Source organism: Cynara cardunculus, assembly GCF_001531365.2.
Source record: "Cynara cardunculus var. scolymus isolate 2C chromosome LG 3, CcrdV1, whole genome shotgun sequence".
In the NCBI taxonomy this organism is placed as follows: Eukaryota; Viridiplantae; Streptophyta; class Magnoliopsida; order Asterales; family Asteraceae; genus Cynara; species Cynara cardunculus.
In genome coordinates this window covers 15,025,095-15,039,040 of record NC_037530.1, presented here as the reverse complement: position 1 = coordinate 15,039,040, position 13,946 = coordinate 15,025,095, and the positions used below count along the sequence as shown (strand labels likewise).

At 36.3% G+C, this 13,946-nt stretch overlaps 1 protein-coding gene across 6 annotated transcripts in view; it reads right to left on the bottom strand.

Annotated features, from left to right (window-relative positions):
* The window catches only part of LOC112509355 (MADS-box transcription factor 27-like), a 30,244-nt gene that overhangs the window by 963 nt on the left and 15,335 nt on the right, over positions 1-13,946 (bottom strand). For 3 of the 6 annotated variants that reach the window (XM_025114278.1, XM_025114277.1, XM_025114279.1), the window contains 2 exons: positions 1,863-1,924; positions 58-157 (listed from right to left, as the gene is read on the bottom strand). In XM_025114278.1, the coding sequence (XP_024970046.1) occupies positions 58-157; positions 1,863-1,924 (162 nt within the window). Of the gene's footprint in view, positions 1-51; positions 158-1,862; positions 1,925-4,577; positions 4,622-13,946 lie in introns of those variants that run through there. The other 3 variants (XM_025114281.1, XM_025114280.1, XR_003068823.1) reach the window with 3 other exon arrangements.

Below are 13,946 nucleotides of genomic sequence, written 5' to 3'. Positions count from 1 at the left end.
TTTGGAATAGTAATAGCTATCTAATAAGTACATCATTTGGAGGTAGTAGCTTCAAACCTTTTTCACACGGATACCTTGAAGACTCATTTCAAGTTGGTTCTCCAAACCCTGTAAGTCTCTGACACTTAAACCAGAAAGCTCTTCACCCATCATATGCCTAATTGTCAAGTCCAGTACAATCCCGTGGTCAAAACAATATTCCTGACCTGTTTAGCATCCCTTCATGAAGGATTACCTATGGATTTTTATTTTAGTTTTCAATTGCATCGTTAACCGAGGTGGGCCTTTGCCAGGTCAAATGATCATATAATTATTTCCGGAAAGTTCATCATGGTGCTGGAGGTTATATGCATACCATGATTGCTTATGGTTTTCTTATTATCTGGTGAAGTAAACCTATATTGGCAACTAGATGTGAAGAATGTTATCGTGGAAGGAAAAGTGAAAGTCTTTGCCGAACCTCCACTAGGCTTTGAGACTGAGTTTGGATCACGAGTATGCTTGTTGAAAAAAGGCCATTTATGGTATGAAGCAATCACCCCGAGCTTTGTTTGAAGGATTTACAAGTGGTGTGAAACGTCAAGGATATTCTCAAGGCCAGACGAATCGCATCTCATTCTTAAAAAAATGAAAAATGAGAAGATTATTGTTCGAATGATATAGGTAGATGACATCATAGTTACACGTGCTGATTACGAAGAAAATGACAACATGAAGTCAAGTCTGGCCTGAGCATTTGAGATCCAAGGATTGCACGATTAAAGAAGGGGACCATAGTAGGCGGACAAAAATACATTCTAGATCTTCTTTTTGATGTACTGACAACTGACATGCCTATACATCTCAATCAGAAACTCTAACGACATTCAAGGTTATCTGGTTGATGTTGGAAGATAAAGTTAATATACTCGTCTTACATAAGACCAAACATTGCTTCCGTTGTCAACTTGATTAAGCTGATTCATGCACTCTCCTAAGAAGGTTCATTTAGAAGCACTTTACCGCATTCTAAGATGGATGTCTCAAGGGATCTTCGGAAAGGGACTTTTCTGTGAGAGAGCTTAAAAATCTGTTCGAGTATTTACCAATGCAGCTGGGGCAGATTTAGTCATCGATAGAAGATGTGTAAGTGGATACTACTCATTTTGTATGGGGAAATCTAGTTGTTTGGCCAAGTAAATGAAAAATGTAGGCGTCTCTAAGCTGTGTTGAAGCATAGTTTCGAGCTATGGCCAATCAAACAAGTGTGGGAGGAGCTACAACTTCCATTAGATGGTTCTATTGCAACTATATTCTTACAACAAGGCTGCCATTATTGCTAATAATCATGTGCAACATGACAGAACTGAACACGTGGAAGTTGACATCGCTTCATCAAAGAAAAGCTAGAAAATGGAATGAAATACATGCCATATGTTCCAACTGTGCAGCAAGTAGCTAATATCCTTTTCAAAAGAACTTTTCAAACCAAGCTTTGATGGAATCACCAACAAGTTGGGTCCTGTAAATTATCTTTCCTATCAATAAGGAAACAAATTATCTATTAAAACTCTACCTTGTAGATTTCTAATCAATAGAAAAAATATTCTGATTTTCAATTAAAGTGTTACCTTAATTTATATACAAGTTCATAAAATAACACTTTTAATAAAAGAGCAATGCCAATTAGGAACTAATTTGTGTTCAATTTGGAGTAGGACTCTTCATTTTGGACCATGAAAGGTTATAAAGTAATCTATTTTCTTTGGGAACAGAGTTTGTAATAGGCATTTGTTTGTTAAGATGCTTTGCTATTTACTGTATTATGTTGACGAGATATGCATGTGTGTTTCTTAAGAGTGTCAGCAAGATAGAAGATTTACCTATGACTCTCTTGCAGGTTCTGTAGTTGTTGCTTTAGCATTGTAGCCTCCCTTTGCCAAAACTGTATATATTGAGCAAAGATATCTTTTACTCATCATAACTAGTTCAAAGCAACAAGCATCCAAATAATCATGAGTGCATATGATGGATTTTGAAGAAACAAATTCTTAAGAAAAGTTTGTTCCATTTTCTGAGAAACAAAATAGTAAGAGAAATTTATATGTGTTTCAATTACGTGCAGATTTGATAGCTAGATGATAATTTGTGGCAATTTTATGGGTCTTTTTGCTTTTGCTAAAGGAAAAAAGTTATGACAGAAGATTAAATTGACACTCCAGCACCATAGAAAATTCTGCTTCAAGTATGTTTGGTAAGGAATCTGGTTTTCATTTCTTTTCTATACATGCTATACATATGACCGATCATAAGTTGTTGAAAATTCTATAAAAATTAAGATGACATGATATTTTTCAGCTTTTCTTATCTTATAATGCAAAAAGTTGTTCATTATCTTTGTATGTGCATGCCATGACAATTGACATGTCTTTTAGGTTTATTTTACATGCTAACTTGTTATAGCCTTGTAGGTTAAGATGTGAGTCTGTTATTGTATAAAACAATATATTCCTCCCTAAACCTTCAATATGATATTTATAGATTCTGGACTGTTTTTTTGTTCAATGTTTTGCTTTTATCTCCAGTTTTTGGTTGGTAGACAATATAGAAATCTTGCATGTAAAACTTGATCATCTTTAGAATAGTCTCCATATTTTGCATAAGATAAAAGATTATGATCTTTTTCCTCTGTTGTACCTAAGCCATTTCTCTACTGTTGCAAATTGCAACTAACGAATGTTCAATGCATGGGTGCATCCAATCAAAGCAATACTGACATGATCCATCCATTTCCTGTTCGTTTCATCGATACACTATAGATAAGCAGTTAACTTCTTTTGGTGATCCTGTTGTATGTATGGAAACATTAGAAGTATAATAATATTCTTTTGGGTAACCTGTTCATAGTTTATCAGAAAAGCAAGCTTTAACTTTCATGGCTTTATATCAGCTTCTAAAGAATGTTTAAATGTTTCTCACTAGCCTATTGGGATTTTTACATAAGCAGGACAATAGCGAATAGCACCAAAAATTCATGAACTTTACCGTCTGTGGGACTGTACTTCCTATGTAATTAACAAAGCACAAATATCATATTGGATGGGTTGGATATTCTTTTATAATAGTCTGCTCTCATTTACATTACATGGGAGATATACCTCCATATTCAAATATGAAAATAACCTCTATGATTACAGTACTAATGGTGCATGTGTGCCTAGAAGATGTAGCAATCACATTAAACTTACGTACTTGCTTATTAAAAAAATATTATTGGTTTCGTGATAGCATTCAAGTGAAGATAACTAAATCTTGGGGTCATCTTTGCGATTAAGGGAAAATATAACTCAACATGTTCATTGTTGTATTCTTAAAGTCCTGCTTTTGCAAGTTCTATTTATGTATCAGTGCACTTTATTTACCTTGTATTTATTCATGCACACTTCTGAGTAACCAATGGGATTCGCATGTTAATGAATAGCCAACAAGATCCGTATGTTAAGGATATGTCTAAAGGAGGTTAGTTTGAGGGGCCTACTTCTAGCTTCAAAACTTTCAGATGAGTTGCATCTAAACCAGTTCTAATTCTCACATGTTAATAAATGCTTCCTGATCTTATAGGTAAATTTATGGTTTGTATGAGTTCACATTTAAGTTGGTGGAGCTTACAACTATTATATATTGTAAAAGTATAATTAATGATGTATAAGCTGATGCAGAAGTAGAGATTCAATATGCCTGGGTGGGATTTTAAAACACGTTCCCAATTTTCGTACTTATATGTGTTTGTGTTTTCCAGAAAAGAGTGAAAGATTGGAGGGAATACAGAATGGAGCAAATCTTCAAGGTTTTAAAGGTTGCATCGATTATAGGTGTAGACTCCTCTATTGTTGTTTTGGCATGTAAAATAACACATAGGAGAGGAAGTTACAGTTTCAGTCCATTGATCTGAGTTGTCATGCCAAAGGGGATAGAGAAGTTGTGATAAGAACAAGAGCATGTAATGAGTAGCCTTGTTGGATGAGGAACCAGGATCTTTGACATGCGGTAGATTGATCATTGATATGATGAGTGGTGTTTGGCATGAAGATGAGTACGTCTCTTAGAGCAAGTATAAGATGGATGGGGTAGGGAAGTAACGTCATGGTTTTTCTATTTGCTAGAGTTTGTACTCGTATTTTTCTATGACAATTATCTCTGGCAGGGTATATGTTCACCTCATCCCTAGTTTACGATAGACCTCTTATTTATCACCTATTGCACTATTGAAGGCAACCTAAGGCTCTGTCCCAACACTAGTCAACTCATGTCTAGGCTAGCTAGTGATTTCCGTAGGACTTGCTACTGAGGTCTATGAGTTGAGGTAGTTCCCTTTTGATTGCTTGTAGTCTTAACACGATGATATTGCCATTTCCACTACAAATTTGTTACTAAAATCCATATCGTTGCTGTTAAAGTAGGCATGTATTATATATTTCACAGCCTGAATTGGAAATATTTTGCTTCTTCGTATATTAATGTGTGAGAAACTATGTGCCAAACTTCAACTATCGTCAAGTTGAAAGAGACATGAAGAGATGTAATCAGCAAATCCGAACCTTGATTTCTTCTGTAACTTCCTCTTGTTGATTTCTTCCTTAACCTGTCATTAGGTTGAAAAAGAAGCATGGTCAGGACCTGAAAGCCTATGATGTAGGTTTGTGATAGTTCAAAGTGCAAGGATGAGAGATTGCTCATCTTCCCTGTGTTTTTATTCTTGTAGCTAACATTCACATATGTCCCTACGAGCATATAGCTAATTGCCATTTTTTGGCATGCTAATTATTTGCTTAAGCTTTAACATAAGCTTGCATCTTAAATCCGATCAGAGCTTTAGTTTGATATGGCCTTGAGATGAGGTCTCGTGCCTAGGTATGTTCTGCTGCAGTTTGTTGGTTCAACCATCTCATGGGGCCTACTCACCATATAATGTTGATAATGTTATTTGGGCCTTCCTCATACAATTCCTGAGTACTTGGGTTACACATGCTTCACATTCTTTAAAATGTTTCTTGGAAATTAGTAGCTATCTTATCTAGTTTTCCTACATATGAGAAGCCTGCAACAAATCTAATGAAGAATTCATTTCAAATTAATTAGGAGGGGAAGTAATCGTTTCTAAGGTACCCCCAGTGCCCCAAGGCTTGTGGAATTTGTGCGATCTAGAGCCGTAAACTGCAATACGACTTGCTATCACGGCATGATACTTCTTGGTTCTTGTTCCTACCATTAGACTTGATGTCATCGGTCTTGCTGTCGACCTTAATTCCAACCATCATTCTCTCTGGCTAACTCACACTTTGCTATTTCTAGTCTTCTCGTTGTTGCTTCCTGAAATCAGCAACATAACTACTGTTGTACACCAACAACAACATTAAGCTTGTCTCATCCTCCTGCCACCACTGTTGTACAACACCAAATGCTGTTAATCTTAATCATAATGAGCAGCATGTCCTCTACTAATGCCTCAGACGGTTTACATGTTAGTGTATTGAATCATCAAGGTACAATACATAAATGTTTTATGGTGCACATTGATAAATTTGCACCGTAGTAGTCCTTGTATTTATCCTACAAGAAAACTGGTTGGAACTAGATCTATAAAATTAATATATTATCTATGTTCCAAAATTAGATATTAATCTAATTTCTATGAGAAAGCTTACTCAAGATTTCAATTGTGTGACAAAATTCTTTACTAATCTCTATGCACTTCAAATGGCGTATTCGGGGAAGGTGACTAGCAGTGTTGAAATAAGTGGTGGTCTCTACATTCTTAAACAAGGGAGTTCAAACTTCAGCTTGTATTCCATTACAATGTCTTCCATATTATGGTTGTACCTCAAATGAACTTCTTATGGCACTTATGTGTTAGACATCCAAATTTTGTCTCTCTTGAAAAACCATTTATCAGTACAAGATCCAAATTTTGTTATTGTCAAGCGTGTCAACTTGTAAAACATGCTTGACACGTTTACCTTAGGCTTAGTGTAGCATCCCATTTTCCGGGGCTAGAAGTTTTATGGAAACGTTGGTTCACTAAAAGGAGTAGTATGTCCTGTACTTCATTACTAGGCCTCAAAGATAAGACGATAATGTATATACATGAATACGTACTCATATGTGTAAACGTATATTAAGATATATATATATATATAAAAGGAATTTTATGTATTAATGTATTATCGAGATCAAGACTAAACGGATATTGTATTCTTGCTCGATAACTAAAAACAAGGATAACAATATGTTCGAATTTGGATTTGCTATCCAGTTGATGTTAAAACACCGTAAGCTGAATCGAAAGTTTAGGTATATTTAGATCAGTTATTAAGGGGCAATCAAACACTAACCGGGTAAGCGCTTAGTATGTACTTTGTAACTATGATCCATCGTGAAATGTTTGGCTTAAAGTAAACTATGTTTCTTTGAAATCTAATCGCTCACGTGTTTTTCTTGTTTATATATGAATGGCTATGAACTCGGTTGCTAATACCCTTTGTTCGGTCTTGGTAAGGAGCCAGAACGTTGGGTGTTACACAGTTACACTTACTCTTCCATATACACCTTCCTATCCTTTTGCCATAATACACAGTGATGCTTGGGACTCTCAAGAGTGAAACATATTAATGCTGCTAGATGATTTGCATCCTTCATGGATGATCACACTAGAACCACCTGAACCTTTCTCGTGAAACAAAAACATGAAATTGAAAGTATATTTTATTAATTTTCACTCCATGATTCAAACTCAATTCTAAATGAAAATGTAGGTCCTCAAGACAGGCAATGAAAAAGAATATTTCAACTCCATTCTTGGTCCTTATCTTTTTTATTAAGGAAGCATTCATGTCAATTCTTGTGTCCCCCTCAACAAAATGGGGTAGCAGAAAAAAAAAATAGACATCTACTTGAGGTTTCTAGATCCTTATGTTTTCAACTCATGTGATTATACAGATTTGGAAATTACTTTAGGATTCTCATACCACTAAACTAGGTCCTATACCTGAAAATTATAAAGGTAAGGATTCTATAGTAACTTCAATTGTTGATGATCTTGATACGTCCATTGCTTCATCAAAAGGGTGTATGAACATGTATTAATCATTTTATTCAAAAGTATGTTTCCTGTGCTGAATATACTCCTACATATAGAGCTCTTGTCTCAATTCTTGATCAAGTTCACATTCCAAATACCATTCAGGTTGGAAAGTTGCAATTAATGATGAACTTTACCTTTTGGGAACAGTAACACACGGATTCTCACTGAACTGCCTCAAGGAAAACAGGTTATTGTTGTAACTGATTTTCACAAATCAAATACAAGTCAATTGGAAATATTGACATGTTCAAAGCTAGGTCGGTGGCCAAGGGATTCACTCAATCATACGGTATTGACTACGAGGAGATCTTTACTTCGGTTTTAAACTCAATACCATACAAGTTAAGTTACTACTCACTTTGAACTATGACCGCCCACTGTATGACTTGGACTCATCTTTTATGGGTGATCCAGAAGATGTTTGAATGGAAATTTCTTAGTCGAGGAAAATCTTTCCAATGGCAGACTAGTACGTAAACTGAAAGAGTTATTGTATGGCCTGGCCTAAAATAGTTTTCTTGATCTTGGTTTGACAGAATTTGCTAAAACATTTGTGAGATATGGATATACTTAGTGCCAGACAAACCATCCTCTATTTGTCAAGTTCTATGAAGAAGGAAAGCTAGTCATTTTCATTGTCTATCTAAATGATATTATTGAGCTGGAAATGACACAGTAGAGGTTACTTGGTTCACGAAACTTCTTGCATTCAATATGGTTCACTCAAATGCTTTATAGGCAAGGAAGTAGCCCGATTTAAGGATGGTATAGACTTATCATAAAAGAATGTATGATCTAGACATGCAAAAAGAAACTGGATGCTTGGGAGCAAGCGTGCAGGAACTCATATGGATCCCAACCGAAGGATAAACCGAAGTGGGAAAACATTTCCAACAAAGAGAGAGGGATATCAAAGTTTAGTTTTTAGGTATAGTATATGTGAAGGAATATGGATCAAAAGACTGTTAAATGAACTGAGAGTTAATTCTGAATCTGTAATCATGTATACTGATAACCAAACATCTGTATATGTTGCCAAGAAATTGAATCCAGAACAAACCCCAGCCCTGAGGAATTCTTCTGAAGGATTCATCCAACTAAACATGAAGAGGAACACCAGAGATTCCAACCAAAATAACCTACTAGGATGAATAACCTCACCATGCCATAATGCAACCGACTTGAACAACTCTTTCGGCGAAGAATTATTATTGCCCAATAACACCTCTAAAGAAGCAGAATTATTGACTTTCAATAACAAGTTCAAGCCTGCTAGAAGTTTAATGGATTGGAACTCCATGCCCTCCTCCTCACAAACAGACTTAACTTCTTCAATAGAGCAAAAATCTTTAGTTTCACACATGACGCTAGATCGAAGGTACTCCTCATTCAGAAATGAGACCTCCAATTTGCAGATGCTGCCATCATCTTTAGTAGAAGCAGACCCATCCTTCTCTCCTCTCACTGGGATGCTTTCATTCTCTCTCTTTGAATATTTTGTCCGAACTCCCTTCCTTCTTCTCCTCATTCCTTTCCACCCTAGAATTCTCATACCTTTGGCCACTTGAACGTATGACCTTCCGTATCTGAAGCCTTGGAAAAAAAACCGACCTTCTATCCTTCCTTCTTTCTCCTTCACTTTTAGCGGTTGGCGTTTCGATCTATCATGAGCTAAGAAAACTCTCATCTTGTGACCCCCAATCCAGATAGTGTTTAGTCTTCTCAACAGAGACCAAGAGACCAAACTTCCCCCTGCAATGTAAATCTGGCAAAACCAAATTCTTCTCCTCTTCTCAATCTTTTATTGGCCTTATAGATATCCACCAAGTTACCATATATTTTGAAGATCTTCCAAAGATGACTTGCATTCCAACCCTTTCGGAAGTTGAAGAACATAAATGAAACCACGCCTCTTGGAAGAGACCTGCTAATCTTCGGGCTAAAATTACCAACGAGATTTGGATTCTTGTTGAATCGTGCCCGATCTAGCAATCGAGCATTGCCCCTAGTGCTCTCTCCCATTCTCTATCTCGCCAAATCACTTTCTCACACACTCTCTCTCTCATTCTCTCTCTATATTTTTTAGATTATGCATATGTATTTATATGGATATTTAGCATGCATATGTATGCATGAATATGTATATGTTAATACACGTAGATGCTTATCTATTGATGTATGCATACAGTATACACACAAATGTGTATATATATGTGCGGGTCTTTGTGTATATATATATATATATATATATATATATATATATAGTTAGATTTTCTTGAAATGTCATGGATTTTTTACCGCATTGTAAATTTTTGTTGATGAAAGTGGTCTCATGACCAGAAGAGTTCCAGGGCAGTGACCATTTTTCAGGGTACCATAGGATTGATCGAGGTGCACACAAGTTGGACGGTACACCCAAGGTTAGAAAAAAAAGTTTCAGGGCAGTGACCATTTTTCTGGAAAATCTGGAAATAGTCATTAAATAGGTGTACCAAATTCAAAATAGTCTTTAGTTGAACTGGATAACATCTTTTAGCTTTAGAGCTTCTGCAATTTTATAATATGTAGATAATTTTAGTGAAATCTGAAAGCTGATTGACAGATTAGATGAATTATTAACTGCTAAGCTTGATAGTTCTCAGATAGGGTGGTTAACCGGGCTCGTTAACGTATTCTTTTTCAACTAGTAAGAGGGACTAAAAACCAGCAAATAATGTGACTGGAGGGTTTAAGACTTTAAGTGCTTCTTTGGGATGGATCTTACCAGAATATTGCAGATTTCACATCTCAGTTCGAAAGATGCAGCTCTGTAGTTCCTTGGTATGGTGTCAGTTCAATGGGTAAGGAAGCATTTTACTTGTAGAAAAATGTGCCATTATTCTGCTTTATTAAGTAACATCCCCATAAAGAATTTTGGGAACTGCTACGATCCACGTTCATTTTCACGTTTTTCTTCATCATTCTGTATCTGATTCCACCTACTCATCTGTCAAGAAAAAACGAACTATTTTTCAATGATATTGTTTCCAGAGCCTGGCTGTCTTTTCGATGCTATCTTTAGTCTTCCAGATGCAGTCATTTTTACTTCTTTATTCAACTTCTCCTGTAGCTTGGAAGAGAAACATAGTAGATGATATCAGAATTCCTAAGCATTGTGGTAAAGAATTCAGAGCTCAGCTATGAGCCTCTCCCTCATTCTTTTCATATTAATGTTGTCATGCTCTGTATATGCTTTTGCTTACTGATCTGCCAAGAAAAAAAAATTATTTCTCAGGGGAATGCAGTATCTTGTATGCCTTCATTAGATATCCTGGCATTGCTTTATGTGAGAATATGTGGAATCCCATTAGGTTACTCTCCACAAGAGCACTTACAGATAGAAGGGACATTCCAACATATATTGAGGAGAAATGGTCCAAGTCTAGCGGATGTGGGACTCTAATGCTCCCTACAACAAAGACTAAACGAGCACAAATTGTCGCCGAGTATCTAGAGGAACCTAGACGAGTAGATATTGCCCTAGAGTGGTAGACCTTGTGACTCTGATACCATGTGAGAATATGTGGAGCCCCATAAGATTAGTCTTAGAGTTTGCGAAATGGTCCAAGTCTAACTGATGTGTGACTCTTAAATCTTTCACTTACTGTACTGGACTTTGTGTTGCAGCCATGGAAGGTATAGATGGTACATGCCAGAGGACCTGGACATTGCGGTAATTGGTACATTTCTTTGACTTGTCTAACGTCCTAGAAGGATCTTAAATGCTTTGATTACTACCCAGAGTAACCAAACTTGATAAATAATGAGAAGCAGAAATCTAATCCAAATTGGTAAAGCAGTCAACCAAAGAAAAGCAGTAAAAATACAATGCTCTGCCCAGACCAGTCATCTGCAGAGTCCAGCTGCTCCACCTATCTGTAACTTTGCAATAGCTGTACATATGAAACGCTTTCTACTGAGCTTTAACGTCATCTGAAACTCTCATCCTCAATAATTTGAACAAGCAGCACATCACTTGTATTTCGCTGCTTATTTCAATCTTGGAGGGATGAATAATTAGAGTATATCGGAAACAAAAATACATTTTCTTCCTGGAAATCAAGATAGAGCTTCACAAAGGAAGTATTATAGTAAAAGGAAGAGAGCACAAATTGCAGTTGTGACTTGTGGATTCTATGTGTCAATGAGTAGCGATATAGAAATGGTAGGATTAGGAATACTAGCAAATGGCTTCTATCTGATGATTATAATGCTCGGAGGATAGTATTGGTGATGTCTGGTGTATTAGTTTTAGCAAGTTCTTCATAGTATTTGTATTTAACCTGTCAAGGTTAGCTCCACTGTATAAATAGAGAGGTACTGGATGTTGGTGATTTTAGTGTCATCTAGCCATTTGGTGTAGTCAAGATTAATGTGAGACAAAATGAGTTTAGTATTGGCTACAATTCGAGTTCGGAGGTGTGGAGCGCACACTCGGATAAGCTAATATGAACTTGGGAATACGGGGTCAAGGGAATGTTGAACCATTGCATCATTTATTTCCAAGTGAAATGAATCGTCAAATCTTTTCCTAACAGATGCGTCTTTTCCCAACAGATGCAGCCTTTCCCTCCTTAATTAACTAACACCTTTTTAGTTAATTAACCGAATTAACTAACACCTTTTGGTTAGTTAACCGAATTAACTAACACCTTTCCCGAAAGGTGTGTCTTTTGGTATTCTATATATACCATGTTCCATATTTGCTAAAGATATACGAAAAACATACATTGGTTTTTCTCTGTCAAATTTGTCTCTACAAACATAATACAAGGTATTCTGTGTTTTACTAATCTTGGATATGCCTGAAATCCGGATTGAATTATTGGATTATCTCAAATCTGAATCAGTGTAACTCTAGGGTCGAATTACAGATTCTGGAAAGTGTTCCATACACGATCCAATTAATTATCCAAGTTTATTGATATTTTGAATCCCTAGAAATCTAACATTCAGAATCTGTAATTTTTGAAGGAATATCAATGGCTGCAAAATCTATTAGAGACATGAGTTCCAACTTTGGCAAACTGGAAAAGTTTGAAGGGAATGATTTCAGGCGTTGGCAAAAGAAGATGCACTTTCTACTTACATCTCTGAAAGTTGTTTATGTTCTAAATTCCCCTGCACCAGAATTCCATGAAGATGAAACGCTGGAGATTACTAGGCGCCGAAGCAAATGGGAGAACGATGACTATATCTGTCGAGGAAACATCTTAAACGGTATGGTTGACTCCTTATTTGATGTTTATCAAAACAGTGAATCTGCAAGAGACTTATGGGACGCTCTAGAATCCAAATACATCGCAGAAGATGCCTCGAGCAAGAAATTTCTTGTAAGTAATTTCAATAACTACAAGATGGTGGATTCTAGACCTGTGATGGAACAATATAACGAACTTCTCAGAATATTGGGACAATTTGAACAACCCAAGATGCAAATGGATGAATCCATTGTTGTATCAAGTGTGATTGACAAATTACCCCCTTCATGGAAGGATTTTGAAACATATGCTTAAACACAAAAAGGAAGAGTTGTCTCTTGTACAACTTGGCAACCATTTTCGTATTGAAGAATCTTTACGAGTACAAGAAAGTGGCAAAGGAAAGGAAAAGGAACTTCCTGGTCCATCATCTGTCAATATGGTGGAAGAAGGGAAAAACCAGAAAGGAAAGAAACGGAAAAGAGATGACCACAAAAAAGGATACCACAAGAAACCAAGACTGGTATGTTGGAAATGTAACAAACCGAGTCACATGAAGCGTGATTGTCATGTAGGAAGAGGAAAGAATAAAGCAAGTACCTCTGGACAAGGATCTCAAGGTCAAGGTCCAAAACCTCATGAAGGTATGAACTTTAACAATGATACAAGTTCTGTTATATACTACGTACCATTAAGACCCGAGCCGTTGTACGTACAAGATGATAATTATGCATGGTGGATAGACTTGAGGGCGACGAGCCATGTATGTAAGGATCACCATTGGTTTAACAACTATAAAGTGGTAGAAGATGGTTGGGTGCTCTACATGGGAGACGATACAAGTACTCCGATTGTTGGTCGTGGTTCTGTGTCCTTAGTATTTAGTTCCGAAAATACTCTTAATCTTAGGAATGTAATACATGTTCCTAATATTAGGAAAAACTTAGTTTCTAGTGGTGTATTAAATAAATGTGGTTATAAGCAAGTTATTGAGTCGGATAAGTATATCTTATCCAAGTGTGGTACATTTGTGGGATAAGTTAGTGATACGTACTAAGTATTTAGTACGTAAAATACCCTTTTACTCTCTTTTAGATAGGTTATTTTGCTTTCATATCCCAAATATTGAGTCATTTTATCTCTTTTCTCTGTTTGTAAGCTAAGATAAATGAGGAACCTATGTTTTGTGGAAATTGACCTAAAATTGATCTCATTTTGGACAGATTGGAGCAGTTTGATGCTGTAGAAATGTGGTAGCATGAACTGACGTTTGACTGAAAGATGGAGGAGACTTGGGGAAGTGACATGACCCTTGGGAAGACTTTTTGAAAGCTTTCTAAAGCTGTATTCTGCTGTATTTTGAACTGATTAGTGATATGTAACAAGACTAATTTTAGTTAATTTCTAATTTGTAGTTTGATTTAAGTACTTTTCTAGTTAGTATGTAACTTGRAAGGGTGAAAAGACTATTTTGCCCCCATAAATCCTTAGTATAAATAGGGGTTGTTGGGAGGAGTTTAGGACACACCTCATCTTCCATTTTCTCCTACTTTTCTCTCAAGTAGTTCTCCCAACTACTTGGAGAA